Source organism: Triticum urartu, chromosome 6 (assembly GCF_003073215.2).
Source record: "Triticum urartu cultivar G1812 chromosome 6, Tu2.1, whole genome shotgun sequence".
Classification (NCBI taxonomy): domain Eukaryota; kingdom Viridiplantae; phylum Streptophyta; class Magnoliopsida; order Poales; family Poaceae; genus Triticum; species Triticum urartu.
This window is the reverse complement of record NC_053027.1, coordinates 417,458,978-417,473,714: the sequence shown is the minus strand read 5'-3', so window position 1 is coordinate 417,473,714 and position 14,737 is coordinate 417,458,978. Positions and strand designations below refer to the sequence as shown.

General features: G+C 45.0%; 1 protein-coding gene across 3 annotated transcripts; it reads left to right on the top strand.

Moving 5' to 3' along the window:
• The first annotated feature begins 3,658 nt into the window (after positions 1-3,658).
• LOC125512192 (beta-1,3-galactosyltransferase GALT1-like) lies at positions 3,659-14,185 on the top strand. Of its 3 annotated transcripts, none has more exons than XM_048677273.1 (8): positions 3,659-3,807; positions 6,407-7,235; positions 7,324-7,538; positions 8,018-8,299; positions 8,473-8,601; positions 8,688-8,867; positions 8,944-9,051; positions 13,620-14,185. In XM_048677273.1, the coding sequence occupies exons 2-8, from the start codon at positions 6,524-6,526 to the stop codon at positions 13,824-13,826; spliced, it is 1,833 nt and encodes a 610-aa protein (XP_048533230.1). In that variant the 5' UTR covers positions 3,659-3,807; positions 6,407-6,523; the 3' UTR covers positions 13,827-14,185. The 3 variants fall into 3 exon arrangements, with proteins under 3 accessions (XP_048533230.1, XP_048533231.1, XP_048533233.1); XM_048677274.1 differs by having other exon boundaries at positions 6,378-7,235; XM_048677276.1 differs by having other exon boundaries at positions 3,660-3,807; positions 6,618-7,235; positions 13,620-14,182.
• Positions 14,186-14,737: the final 552 nt, after the last annotated feature.

Genomic DNA, 14,737 nt, shown 5'->3' with positions numbered 1-14,737 from the left:
AACTTTGACCAAGTTTAGAGCCAAAAATACACAATATAAAACAAAAAATATGGAAATTTGGTTCATGATGAATCTAATTATACCGATTTGATATTATGGATTTTGATATATTTTTCTACAAATTTGATAAAGCTTAAAAAGGTTTGATTTTTCAAAAAAGTAATACACCTCATATTTGAAATAAAATGAGTTTTTTTTTAAGATACTCAACAACATCAACAGCGCAGCAAAGCGCGCCCAACCCTTCTAGTATGAGAACTGAAGCAGAAAATAAATATGATTTGTGGTGTTTGATTATTGTATAATGAAATATCGTAATAGAACGTAAACTCTTATGCATGTTGGGGTGGCTTTTTTATAATTTTTTGCAGAGTGGGGTGGCTTTTTATTATGCATAATTGCATGTTATGGTGGACATTTCTACATGCACGTTAAATGATGAGATGTCATATTTGCATGTCGAGAGCAATAAGCTACTGAGGGCTAACTATTTAGATGTATAGTAGAGATATCAGATTTCAGGATCCGAGTTGACTCATTTCTTCAAATGACAACTAGTACAACTAGTACTTAGCGGAGGTACTAGTTGATGCTCAGCACGTTGCTTTCATTATTGTTCAGTCAAATCTTTTCACGTGTACTCCCTTTGTCTTTAAAAAAGTATACTTTCAATTTTGTTGAAAAGTCAAACTTTTTGTGTTCAATCGTATATTTATACAATAATAGACTAACATTTATGGCATCAAATTAGTAGCATTATATTCATGATAAAATATATTTTCATCATATACCTATTTGGTTTCACAAGCATTGACATATTTTTACACAAACTCGATCAAACTTAAAGATAGTTTGATTCTCCAACAAAATTGAAAGTACACTCTTTTAAGAACGGAGGGAGCAGGGAGTAGCAAGTGTCTTCATTATTAATCAATCAGATCTTAGGATCCGAGTTGACCGATCTCTTCAAATGAGAACTAGTACTTAGAGCACTAGTTGATGCTTATCAATAGGATTAGTAACGCATAAGTACCTTGCGTAATTTTTATTGTCTCGGGTAGGGCCTAGCTTTGTTCTTTTAATCTTTTACTCCCTCTGTCTTAAAATAAGTGTCTCAACTTTATATTAACTTTAATATAAAATTATACATTAAGACATTTATTTTAAGATGAAGGAATTATATTATATTGAACTCACTAACTAAGAATAAAATGGATGCTCCTTTCATCAATATCAACAAAAATCAGTTTCTTGTTACTCTTTTACCTGACCGCCCCTCCCCCTAAAAAAAGCTAAAGGGGTTAACCCCCCTCCCCCCCCTCCCCCCCCAAATAAAACCCCTCCCCCCCCCCCCAAAAAAAAAAGCCTAAAGGGGTGATCTCTCTCCCCTCTACTCTACTCAATGAGGGAATCCAAATTGCTTACGTGAATCACCGGCTTCCATGTTCCATCCCAAATACACCCACAAGGAAAGAAGAGCAATAAGAGCATCTCGAATCACAACCCTCAAAAAACCTCCTGCATCCGTTCGTGTAAGGGAGGATCAGTCCGTGGACACTGATGCGGGAGGATGCCATCCTACCATAGCCGCATACATCTGGCCTTTCGGTTTTTTTTCCTAGTTCGCACGATCAAGTAGCCGCATGCAAAGGACACGGAAGTTCAAATAGCCGCATGCAACAGTAGTTCAAATTTTACAAAAGTTCAAATATTTACATCCCAACATTGTTGTGCCCTTTCACCGCCCACTGATGCTTAATCATATCTTACTTGAGCTTCTCGTGAGTTGGTCGATGCCGAATTTGTTGATGCATTTGAATAAACTCCTCAAATGTGGCCGGATTCTGGTCCGGAAGTTGGATATGATCACCCATGTTCTCAAATTCCAGAGCCGCGACGGCATCATCACCCTCATCCTCGACGATCATGTTGTGCATGATCACACAACATGTCATCACCTCCCACAAGGTCTCCGGATCCCATTGTTTTGTAGGTCCACGACCAACTACAAACGAGCCTGAAGAACAAATGCCCTGCCTTTTTTTGGCCAACTGGATTTGAGATGGTGCCAACAAAGATAGCCCATGGAGGATAGAAACCGTCAACCAGATAGTAGTCCATGTTGTACTCATGTCCATTGATAGTATGGTGACAAGGAGGAGCTTTTCCTTCAGTCAGCCTTGTAAACAACGATGATCTTTGCATCATATTGATGTCATTGTGAGACCCCGACATGCCAAAGAAAGCATGCCAAATCCAAAGATCCTGTGATGCAACTGCTTCAAGAATGATGGTGGGCTTCTTAACATGACCATGATATTGCCCTTGTAAAGACTTTGGGCAATTCTTCCATTTCCAATGCATGCAGTCAAGAGATCCAAGCAAACCTGGCCACCCTCTTGCTTCTGAGATTGTCAGGAGCCTCTCGGTGTCTGCCACCGTTGGTTCTCTCGGGCACTGAGGTCGAACACCTCAACCACCGCAGTTGCAAACCTAACCATGACATCTCCGCATGTGTTGTCAGACAAATGTAGGTACTCGTCCCACGAATCAGCGGTCGTGCCATATGCAAGCATCTGGAGTGCGGCCATGCACTTCCGGTAACCAGAGAAGCCAATCGTTCCCATGGTGTCCTTCTTCAGGATGAAATAGTCATCGTAGGACCAGTTGCCATGGTACAAATGATCAAAGACAGTCTTGCGCATCCAAAAATGCCGGCGAAAATGGTCATCGAATAGTGCACCTGCGGCGAAGTAGTCGGCCATCAGTGTCAAATGCTTGCACGCCCTGTTGCGGTTGAGCACTCGATGACCCTTGATTGAGCCCTTGAAATTGAGAACATGCTCCTTCGCACGCTCCACGTCTTCAAGAACCGCCTGCATCATCACCGTCTCATCGGAGTACTCCTCCTCGTCCGACGATCCATTGGATGACTCAACATACTGCTCGTATATGTACTTCAAACAGGAATCCATTGCTATAAACAAGGGACAACCGTTTTCAGCTCCGACAATTCATCGAACAGTTGCCGGGCATGGTAGAGGATGGTACCTGGCGGGCCGGTAGGAGGACAAGGGGTTGAACGGAGACGGAGAAGCGGCGGGGAGCCCTGCTGGATCTCGCCGGAGGTGACGGAAACACAGATTTCCTGCAGGTGTGTGCCGTGGTGGCCGGGGTGGTCGAGCGGCGGCGACGGCGAGAGAGAAAGAAGGAAGAAGGGAAAATGGGGAGGATGGAGTCGCAGGGTCCGGGAAAGGTTTTGGTGGGCCCGGGGTGTTGAATTCGTACGTTTTGCGTGTCCGGACTCCCGCAAATCTCCTCCACTTTTATCTCCGTTTTGCGGAAGAAATCGCCTTCGGACCGCCCTGCGAACGATACGAAACTGTGTTGAATGAATTCTGTGGTCCGGACGGTTATGAGAGATTTGTGGGGCCGCTTTGGGATGCCCTTAGATAGTTGCACGAACCCACGAACAAACGGTGTCAAGCCATCTGGTGGCCATGTGTTCAGATTACACAATCGCGCCAAGTCAACGGCCAATCGTGGGCCAGCACGACACTGACACACTGTATGCACAACAAGGGAAAGGGGATACTATACTGTATAAGGACTTGCGTTAAGCCATGCGCCAGTTGCACCACTTGTCCCCCCTCAATTTTCTCGGCCGCTACCGTTAGCATTACATTTATATGCTCCTCCCTGCCTCCTCTACTCGTCTCCTCCCGTCCTCCTCTTCTCTACTTGTCGCCATGACGAGCACATCTTCCCAGTTGAAGCATTGAAGATCGAACCAGTGCAAGCAATAAGGTAAGCGTCATCCCGTATGATCAATTTTCCCTTGCATGCAATTAACCTCCGGTGCTTTGCTAGTTGCTTGCTCATTTGAGAATTAGGTGCGTGCGGCTTTCTAGATAGGTGATGCAGCGCACAGGGTAGTTAGACCATTTAGCAAATTCATCATCAGTAAATAGATTATCCACGTTTTGCTTTAAGCTTGGTAGAAGCAGGTCTTTTAAGGTTAAGGCCTTAAGGGTCCATAGCTTAGCTTTGGTAAAGGAACAAGATGTCACGTATGACGATGAAGAGCAAATCAAAAATCATCACCTGAGAATAACCGTCGTGTTCATAGAGTAGGAAAGGAAGGGGTAGGCCTACCGTCTACGCCTTCCAAAGACTGCGTGAAACAACGTCAATTGCAGGCGTTTTAAAAAACAAATGACAAATGCATGCTTGACTGATCACTGGGACGGCTTTTTTGGTTTTTGGTTTTCATTTTTTTTCTGGTTTCATCAGGTTTTTCAGTTTATGTCCACAAGGAGTCTATACTTCTGCGTCAAAGCACACATGTGCTTTTCATGTGAAAAAGCACAATTGTACTTCCACGTGGAGCACATAAGTTTTCACTTTGAGAAAGTATTGTTGTGTGTGCTTCTGTTGAACGACGGTTGTGCCTCACCACGTGGGAGCACAGGTACTTAGTATAGTTTAGAAACACATGTCAGTTCATTTGGAAGCACAAGTTTTGTCAGAAAGGTTCATCGAAACCTATTAACATGAGAAGTAGTTTTAAAAATTTGAGTGTGAGAAACACAATGGTGAAAATGATTTGTAGTTTAGATGTACAGTTCAAGAGATAAATCATTTCAAAAAATCAAATCTAAAAGGCACACACAAAAAAACCCACCCATCTCTTCCTGTGAGTTGGGAAGAAATCCCACCAAAACATAGTGCCGCTTATCATTACTAGAGAAGGTGGGGTAACTTTAGCAAGAGATACCCTTTAACTAATGATTTCGCCTCGGTATATACCTTTTTATCTATCCCGGTGCACATGCACGTGAACGCTGGTGTTTGGAACCAAACGGTAAATATACCCAGAATTTTAACAACTCTGTAGCACATTGTCGTACGTGTATGCTCATAGTGACAGTAACTTAGCTAGTAACAATGACGCATTCGAAGGCAAATTTGCTCACGTGGCAAGTAGTTAAGGGCATGTCCAACACTGACCGACAAATTTTTTCCGGCATCCGTCCGTAAATAAGGGGGGCCAGTCCATGGACACAAATGCGGGAGGTGGCCATCCAACGCTACCCGCATACATTTCAAACATGATTCAACTAAACCGGATGAAATTCATGCAAACACCACGAATTTCATTAAAGTTTGGATATAATTTACATAAAACGGATGATATTTCGACCGCTTAACTAAAAACTATAAGAAAATCTAAACCATATACAGGACGACCACTTTGTTCGTGTGGCTGCCCTGTCCTGCCACATATCCTCGTTGTCCGTCATGTCGTCGTCGTTGTCATCCCTCCAACAACGGAACGGCGTCGGAGGGCCGTGGCAGCCTTATCTGACGGTTGCCTGCCACTCACGAAGGAGCCGCTCCGCCTTCTAATGCGCAGTCTGGAGGGCCGCCTTGGCCACTGCAGACAGCGCCGGCGGAGACCCGGCAGCGGACTTGTCCCTGCCGGCGTTGGTGGAGCAGTCGCTAAGTCACCACTCTTCGGTGATCTTGGCGAGCTCGCGTCAAGGCAGCGGCGCCGCTTGGTGGTTGTCTCTGCGGCGGTCACGGAGCGGCCAAGCACCCACGCGGCGGCGAGGTATGGGTCGTTATGGACCCATTTTGGCGCCACGTCACTCTTGGTAAACATGGAGTGGCGAGCGGCATTGTGTCAGCCGTACCACGTCTGCTGCCTCGCACCCGAGGCACCGCCGTAACCACCTCCTCCGAGGTAGTGGAGGATGCGGCCACGTGCCTTCGTGATCGCGGGCATATAGTATTCTACTCACTCTGTTAAGATAATTTATTTTTCTATTCCATTCAAAAGATCACATAAACATCGTCTGGCTATTGAAACAAAAAAAAATAGATTCATCTAGCACTAGTAATTGACAATATAAATCTCTACGTACCAATCTAACATCGCACAAAATTACAAAGTAGCTCATGAAAAAGATGTATTTATTTAATAACACACAAATGACACCGCTAATATAGTGCTTTTTGAAGTGGCATAATGATCATTGTCCTATAAACTAGAGATGCTACATGCATATGTTGTAAAGTAGTGATCTAGATCTTATATTTCTTTACGAGGAAGTACTTTCCTTAGCACAATGTTTACGTTGGTTATAGAACTACACTATTTCCTATCACATAATATAAATATGCATACACTTAACTCACTAAAGGAGGTCTCTCTTTTTTGCTGGGAAAAGGGGATCTAGTTAACACAAAAGCTAAAGGGGTTTTCAATTCCTAGGGCATGGTTTGCTCCCATAGTACTTTGATGGTTTTGGCTTGCTAACGAGCATCACCAACTTAATATTCAAATTCTATTTAAAAGAATGCTTACAATGAAGGTAAGAAGTGGTGTCAATTGCATCGACAGGTGCTATGCAATACCTTGACCAGAAGCGAGAATAGACTTAGTGCAAGTGTTGGTTTTCCATTCAAGTCAGTAGTGCCCTGCCTGATTGCCACAGTTCCATTGAAAGTGAGTTTAGAGATGTGGACAACAAAGCAACTCTGCATCGCGGTTCTGATCACCTTCTTTTCTCCGGTTATTGTGCGACATCTGATAGAGAACAGCCTCATATCAGGAACATCTTGCTATCAAATTCTCAATGCCAAACCCCTTGCATGGTTTAGCAACCGAGTGGATGCACCAGCAGCCAATCTAGCGGAGGATTATTCAAGCAGACCGGATCGTAGAAACTCCTCCACTGAGAGGCTACATTGGCTAGACACATGGGACCATATGAAGCACCTAACCAACATCTCCACTGGCCTTCCTCATGCGACTGAAGCGATCAAAGATGCAAGAACCGCATGGGAAAACTTGACGGCAACGGTTCAAAATGCAACTTCCCCGGGGATAGAGAAGAGGAGGCTCTGCCCGTACTCGGTTCACGGAATGAACGCTTCCAAGTCGGAGGGTGGTCACTTTACCATGGACATACCATGTGGGCTTGTTGCAGGTTCCTCCATAACTTTCATAGGCACTCCTGGCAGCCTCTCTGGTAATTTCTGGATTGATCTTGTCGGGACGGCACTCCCGGGGGAACCTGAAAAACCCATTGTGCTGCGCTACAATGTTCGTTTAACTGGCGATAAATTTGCTGAAGGTCCAGTCATAGTGCAGAACGCCTTCACTGCAAGTAATGGCTGGGGTTATGAGGATCGTTGTCCTAGCAGCAACTCCAACAATGCAACTCAAGGTAGTAATTTAAACTTGCTTATTACTAGTAGTTGTTATTGTGGTGCCTCACACTACTTAGCTTAGTTAGCTGATATCTCCTTTCACAGTGGATGATTTGGAGAGATGTAACTCCATACTGGGTAGAGAAGAAAAAAGCATAATGAACTCTACACATCACACTGGTCCCAAGCAAGGTGGAAAGCCAAGCACATATTTTCCTTTTAAGCAGGGATACCTTGCTATCACAACTCTCCGGATAGCACTTGAAGGAATCCATATGACGGTTGACGGGAAACATATTACTTCATTTGCATACCGAGCGGTAATTTTCTCAATCCGAGACAGGATTTTCAGCACCCGGGTGCTCCTACACCGTCTATGAATAGTAAATTAAAAATTGAAAAAAAATCTAAAACTTTGGGACATCAAAACATGATCAAACTTTTGATGATCTTGCAAAGTTTTAGCTAAAAATAACATTCGATGAGCCCTCATCTGAAAAAACAAAATTATTTTTCAAAGTTTATGTACATTTTTAGCAGTGATTTTGTTTTTCTGGTGAGGGCTCCACGAAGGTTATTTGTTGTTGAAACTTTGCAAGAACATCAAATCTTTGGTCATCTTTGATACTTTAAAGTATCCGATTTTTTTTGTTTTTTCTTCATTTCTTTACGAATTTACTATTCATGAGGGTGTAGGGGCATCCGGGAGCTGTTACACCTTTCTCAATCTTCTCCCATGTGGATCATGAAATAAATGTGATGTTGCTCAAATCCTTACAGTCTAAGTTTCTGTTATTAGGGCTCGGAACCTTGGTTTGGTACTCAAGTACGGATTTCTGGCGAGTTCAAGCTAGCAAGTGCCATTGCAAGTGGATTGCCTACCTCCGAACACTTGGAAAATAGCCTTGATCTTGAAATGCTAAAGTCATCACCTATTCCAGACGGCAAAGATCTCGACCTTCTGATCGGGATCTTCTCAACAGCAAACAACTTCAAACGTAGAATGGCGATTCGAAGGACGTGGATGCAATATGATGCAGTGCGTAACGGAACAGTTGCTGTCCGATTTTTTGTTGGCCTGGTAAGATACTAAACAATACTAATGATTTCAATCAACTGACAAGGTTTTTTTTTTTGCGGGGATGACAAGGGTTTCAAAGTGTTGCTTTTTTTCTTTCACTGCTTCTGTTTACATATTATTAAGACGGTCCAGACTCCTGACACCAAAGTTGGTATTGTTTTATTTATTAAAAGCATACAAATCTGATGGTAAATAAGGAACTCCGAAATGAGGCACGCACATATGGTGACATTCAGGTGTTGCCCTTCATTGATTACTACAGCCTAATTACATGGAAGACACTAGCAATATGCATCTATGGGGTAAACACTGATGTTTTCACAATTAATTTATGCTTCTCCATATCTTTGCTTTTGTGTGCTCAATTAACACTGATTTATTTGAACAGACCAGTGCTGTGTCAGCCAAGTATCTGATGAAAACAGACGATGATTCTTTTGTTCGAGTACATGAAATCTACTCCTCCGTAAAACAGCTGAATGTCAGTAACGGTTTGCTTTATGGTCGCATCAATTCAGACTCGGGTCCTCACAGAAATAATGAAAGCAAGTGGTACATAAGCCCGGAGGTAATGTCCCCACATAGAAACGTTCGCTGCCATATATAGGGGTGCTGAGATTTTCTGATGCATTCTGCTTCTGTAGGAATGGCCTGAAGAGAAATACCCACCATGGGCCCATGGACCAGGATATGTGGTTTCGGAAGACATTGCAAGGACAATCAACATTTGGTATAAAACAAATCGTCTAAAGGTATTTTTCTTTAGGCGGAAGTGTAACCTATGGCTCTGTGCTATACATGCTAGATTTTTTTTCTTTTTCGACAAGGAGGATAACCCCCCTCTGCATTTAGTGATGAACATAGACATATTTTTTATACTAGCAAAACAGCCCGTGGGTGCAACGGGAGAAAAAAAAATCATAATCTCCAATTGCCATGACCATATTTTGCTACATCACCGAGATACACTATCACTCTCAATTCCGTTAAATCATGAACAGTTTTTTAAATCATGAACATGTTTTTAAACTCGTGCACATATTTGAAATCGTGAACAATTTTCAAATTCATGAACACTTTTATAAATTTTCATAATTTTCCAAGATCAAGACCATTTTTTGAATTCACAACATTTTATGCTATTTGCAAACATTTTTCTAAAATTGTGAAAATTTTCTTGAATCGGCGAACATTTCTAGAATGAACGAACATTTTCTTAAAAATTTGGGGAACCACTATTAAAATTCAAGAATATTTTTCCGATTTCACGAACATTTTTTTGAAATGCATGGTATTTTTTTAAATCAACCAAAAAATTATGAATGAATAAACTATTCTGTAAGTCATGAACAGTTTTTGAATTTTTGAGATATTTTCCCATTCATGAACATTTTTTGAATTGGCCAAATTTTGTTCAGTTTCATTAACATTTTATAATACACAAAATTTTTAAATATCATGGTTTTTTTGATTTCCTGAACATTTGTTTTCAAAATTACGAACATTTTTTAAAAAATCACGAACATTTTTTTGAATTGACAAACATTTACGATTTATTAAAAAAATACTTAAAAATTCTCATTTTTTATAATTTTCGGAACTATTTTGAAGTCCCAAAATATTTAAAATATAAAAACACAAAAAGGAAAAAATATATAAAAACAAAATTAAAAAAACAGGCTGCCCGGACATGTGCCGGCCCAAATGGGCGCGCTGCGTCTTCTCTCAATGCGCAGTATAGGAGGGCCCTACTGCATGGGCCAGCCCAGGTGGTAATTCCCCAGTAAGAAACATTTTTTATCATTAATATGTGGGCATTGATGGGTAATACTTTGCAACTTTGGGGCAATTTCCGTAATGTTTCACCAGAAGTAATAGCCCTTTTATTATTAAGTATAGATTATTCAACAAAGCCTTACAAAATAAATATATGGATCAACCTAAAGCCATCTTCCTGGTGAAGCCTGTCGCCCTACCTACAATGTTAACTATGTGTCCTGACCTCTCGCCAACACACACACTGAAAACCGGTGGCCTCACCAACCCTCTCGTCGGCTAACCGGGAGCACCAACTAGTGTAACACACCCTCAACGCACACCACATGTGTACGCTCTAGAATCCACCGCCATTATTTTCCACCATCACATCTTCAAGCGTCGACGCCATCACGACACCAGACAAAGCCACCCTCATGCCCGCGACCATCAAACAGTGTCCAACGCTGAGACCCCATTGCACCATGCTGCCCAGACTTGCTGTCGTCGAGGCCATAGATGCCATGCCGCTTCACCTGGTCACCGCATGAGAAGCATGCAGAGACCCGCGTCCAGCCACCAAAGCCAAACACTTGCCCCTCCAGCTGATGAATGGCTCCAAAGATGATGCCCCAATGGGGGTGACAACGCCGGAATGTCGCCATCATCCGATCTGGAAAGCCCAAATCCAAGTTCCCCCCGGAGCACACAGGGACAAAGAATCGCCGCATGACGCCTCTAGCGAGGTAATGATGCCCATAGGCGCTGTCGTCGATGATTCCGACCGAGGTTGAAATAAGCTTTCGTTGGCATACTCACATTCAATGCTGGCTAAACAACCGGATCCATCTCCACTGTCTTCCACCACACCCCAAGGGAACGTCCCTGCCATCGGTAGACATCCGTACACGAGCAAAGCCACAACCATGCCATCATCGCCAGGAACCACCGCACCGCCGGGGTGGGTCGTTGACTGCGGAAGAAGTCACATTGCTGCATGACCGACACCGTACACACGCGGCATATGCCAGACCGGGACACCCGCTTGAAGATCCACCGCGGTCGCGCCCCGGAACCACGGGAGAGGAAGGTCCTGTCACCCCGTCCTTGGCGGCCTCATGGCTTAGCCCACGGCGACCTCAGGAGGTGACGAGAGAGTGGGTGAGAGTGGAGGGGCTTTAGATGAGAGATCTCACCGGCGGCTGATGGTTGGGCGGGAGGGGTACTGAGATCGGCCGATCCTTTTTCGGATTACCCTCCCACTATACATGCTAGATGTAAACTAACAAACGACCTGCCAAACCACAAACATGTCACCTAGAGGTATATTAGTTTAGGAAAGGAAAATGTTTCCGGCCGCAGTGCTGGTTGAAACGTTGCGGCGGACGCACGCGGGCCTTGCGATCACTCTCAGTCATGCGAGTACTAAGCAATGGGAGCACTCCTTTCGAATCGTTTTTTATCATCTTATTCTCCCCCACGACGCGGACGCTAGGGGTTGTTGCAACCGCTCCGTTTCCTCCAACTCCGCTGCCTGCGCGCAATGCACCAGCATGAAGAGCCCCGGCTGGTAAGGCGAGCCACATCGGGAGCGGAGAAGAGGACGAGGGTGGAGAAGTCACGACAGGGGGAGCTCAAAGAGGTCGCGCGCGGTGCTTGTGCCCGTCAATGGCCTGTGACCAACAATGGCGTGCAATAGCGGGGCGATGCTGAAACCATTCATACGAAAGCTTGTTTGGGTAGAGCCGGATCTAAGTGTTGGGTAGGTATATAAAGGTTCAACTAGTGGTATATAAAGCTTCAACAAAGACATCATACAACTGAGAAGCTACAATCGTTCATAAGAAATCTTCAACTGTAGTTTGAAAAATCTTTGACTGGACAAGCGTGCGACTGAAAAAAGATTCAACCAGAAGACTGCTTTTGGGGCACACGGCGGGAGCTGCATCCAGCGACACAAAATGCTACAACCGGCATCGTTTTCTATTGGAAGCATGGAGAGCATGTTGATGTTGGTGCTAAAGGGGCGGCTATAGTGTGCAGACGATGGCGCGTGCTGGAACCATGAGAAAAAAATGCTGAAACAAGGCAATGAAAATGTTGTGAACATGGTTGCTGCGAGCTGGAACCAGCGATGGGCGCGAGCTGCAAACGGGGAGGCCCTGGTGCTACAACTAGCTATGCGGCGAGCTGGAACCAGTACGTCGCCAAGCTAAAAACGGCCATGCAACATGCTACTACGAGGTGACGCTGACGACCATGGAGGCGACGAGGCGACAACCGATGCTGCGAGGGTGCTGGTGGAAACTACGCGGGGTGGGAAGGGTCGTGGAAACTGCCGGGGAAGGGGGGTGGAAGACGTTGGGAGGAAGAAGAAGCCATCAACGACATGCACCGAGGGACGAGATGGGGAGGCGTGCGCGAGAAAGATTAGCAGCGGGGAGTGGAGGGCGGCGCTGCCGCTCATGCGTGCGAGGAATGGGACGAGGAAAGGGCGTGATCTAATGGCCACACGTGAGGCGATTGGTGCTGGGCAGGCGACTGGCCGAATTGCTCGGACGGCGCACCGGTCTAGTACTCGCCTTTAGCAAAAATAGGCTACTAGCCATGTCTGTAAACCGCAAAGAGGTCACATATGGGAGTATGATTTCCCTATTAAAAGAGGCACCCAAGATATATTCAAGTTGTTGTTTAACGTAAAGCTCTACTACAAGCACGTAGTACACATATAGTAGATACCTCTATGCACATAGTTAGTACTGCTGCGACAGAAATAAATACGAGCGGGATAAATGAGTTATACCTTCTAGTAGGCTAGGCCGAAGCCGCGACTGTGGTGGCAACGATGTCCTCGGCGGCCTTATTCTCGGCTTCAAGTTTCTTGGTGGCGAATCAATCGGCTTTGGATTGTTGACTAATGATGGCGGTCAAGGCGAAGACGATGAAGACGAACGGCGGCGAGCAGTCGTGTAGGAAATGCTTCCCAAAAACCTGATCGCCCCTATACCATATAGGATCGTGAGAGACGGGGTTTCGGAGGCCTACCCTCCCGTCAACCGTGTATGCGATGGATGGGATGGGATCGGCAGCGGTAGCGGCAGCAAAAGGAACGACAATGGAAGCAGAGCAGATGCGATATGTTCTTCTAGTGGCGGCTAGGGTTGCCAAGGCGTCCACTATATATGCGCGGTGGGGTAGGAAAACATGGGCTAAACCCACACGTCCGAGTCGGCGACAGCCCCACTATCTGACGTCATAGGTGTGAGCTCGGTCGGCTCATTCCCGCAACCCACGACACGCGCGCACATCATGACGAGGCGAGGCGGATGGGAAGCACTTCTCTTCTCAAGCTCCAATAGCACGTCGAAAGAGAATCTTTTATAAGAAAGTCTAACTCCTCTTTCACTAAGGGTGAAACTAAATCACAACCCACATGGACCTTTATAGATTTTCTGAAATTGTTACCTAGGCCCAACACCCATCCTATATTTCAACAATTATTTGATCTTGTCTGCTACCGGCGGACAGACTAGAGAGCTAAACAAGATGTCCTTGATTCTTGCAGATGTTCAAACTAGAAGATGTGGCAATGGGCATATGGGTTGACGAAATGAAGAAGGGTGGTTTACCCGTGAAATACGAAACAGATGAAAGGATTTACACTGATGGCTGTAAGGAGGGGTACACTGTTGCTCACTATCAAGAATCAAGGAACATGCTATGTATGTGGGAGACACTCTTAAGGACAAATCAAGCAATGTGCTGCAACTAACTAATCCAGAAGCAATTTTGATGTTGCGAATATATTTTTTGTAAATTCAGGAGTATATTTTTTAAATTCATGAACATTTTTAAAAATATAAAAATCCGGATTTTTTTCAAAGGGAGGAGTTGTTGCCTTTTTAATCTGTTTCCTATTTGGGAAGCAAACAGCTACGCTAGAAGCTTCCGGTGGCGTCGGAGGAAGAGGTTTGTGGGGTCCTGATGGCGGACAAGGCACAACGATGGAGGGCGCGGATGTTGGAGACGGAGAACTTCGGGCGTGTTTGGTTCCAGTTTGGAACAGTAGCTGTATTGCATACACATCTCAACCCAGCCTGACTCTGAAAAAACAACCTCATAGACGACATCTGCGAGTTGTTTGGTTGTCTACATATGGACTTCCTGCATTAGGGGATCAACTTTGGCATGTTGTTTGGTTGCCTGCATTGTCTTGGCTCTTGCAACTACAAGTTGTTTGGTTGCCCGCATGGGGTATGATTAAGATTTAGCACTTGCACTTAGCACACATGGCTAAGAGCTAGCAGAGAAAGGAGGAGAAGAAATGCAGTGTGTTCGGACCATGGCGACTGCGGTGGATAGTGGTCGTGGCGCCGTGTCTGACATGATGAGCATGGAGTCGTGGACGAGCGACCCCGCCGGCGGCACGGCAAGCGACACCGTCGGTGAACTGGTTGTGGTGCTCGCGCAAAGACAGTGGACAGAGGAGGAGAATGCGATGCTCGCGCCATGGTATCGTCAGTGCAGTAGACGAGAGAGGAGGTCGAGATGATCGACGCTAGAAACGACTCCAGTGTAGTAGGACGAGAGAGAGGAGGCGAAGATGATCGACCCCGTCGGCGGCGTGGCGAACTGTAGTGTGCGCGAAGGCAGAGGACACAAGAAAGCAGTGTGCGCGCCATT

What these genes read in the sequence shown, in the direction of transcription:
- LOC125512192 (XM_048677273.1), top strand. Translation starts at nt 6,524, where the DNA reads ATGTGGACAACAAAGCAACTCTGCATCGCGGTTCTGATCACCTTCTTT. An exon ending in CTCCAACAATGCAACTCAAG is followed by an intron (nt 7,236 to 7,323) that starts GTAGTAATTTAA and finishes CTCCTTTCACAG; the next exon opens with TGGATGATTTGGAGAGATGT. An exon ending in TAGCAATATGCATCTATGGG is followed by an intron (nt 8,602 to 8,687) that starts GTAAACACTGAT and finishes TTATTTGAACAG; the next exon opens with ACCAGTGCTGTGTCAGCCAA.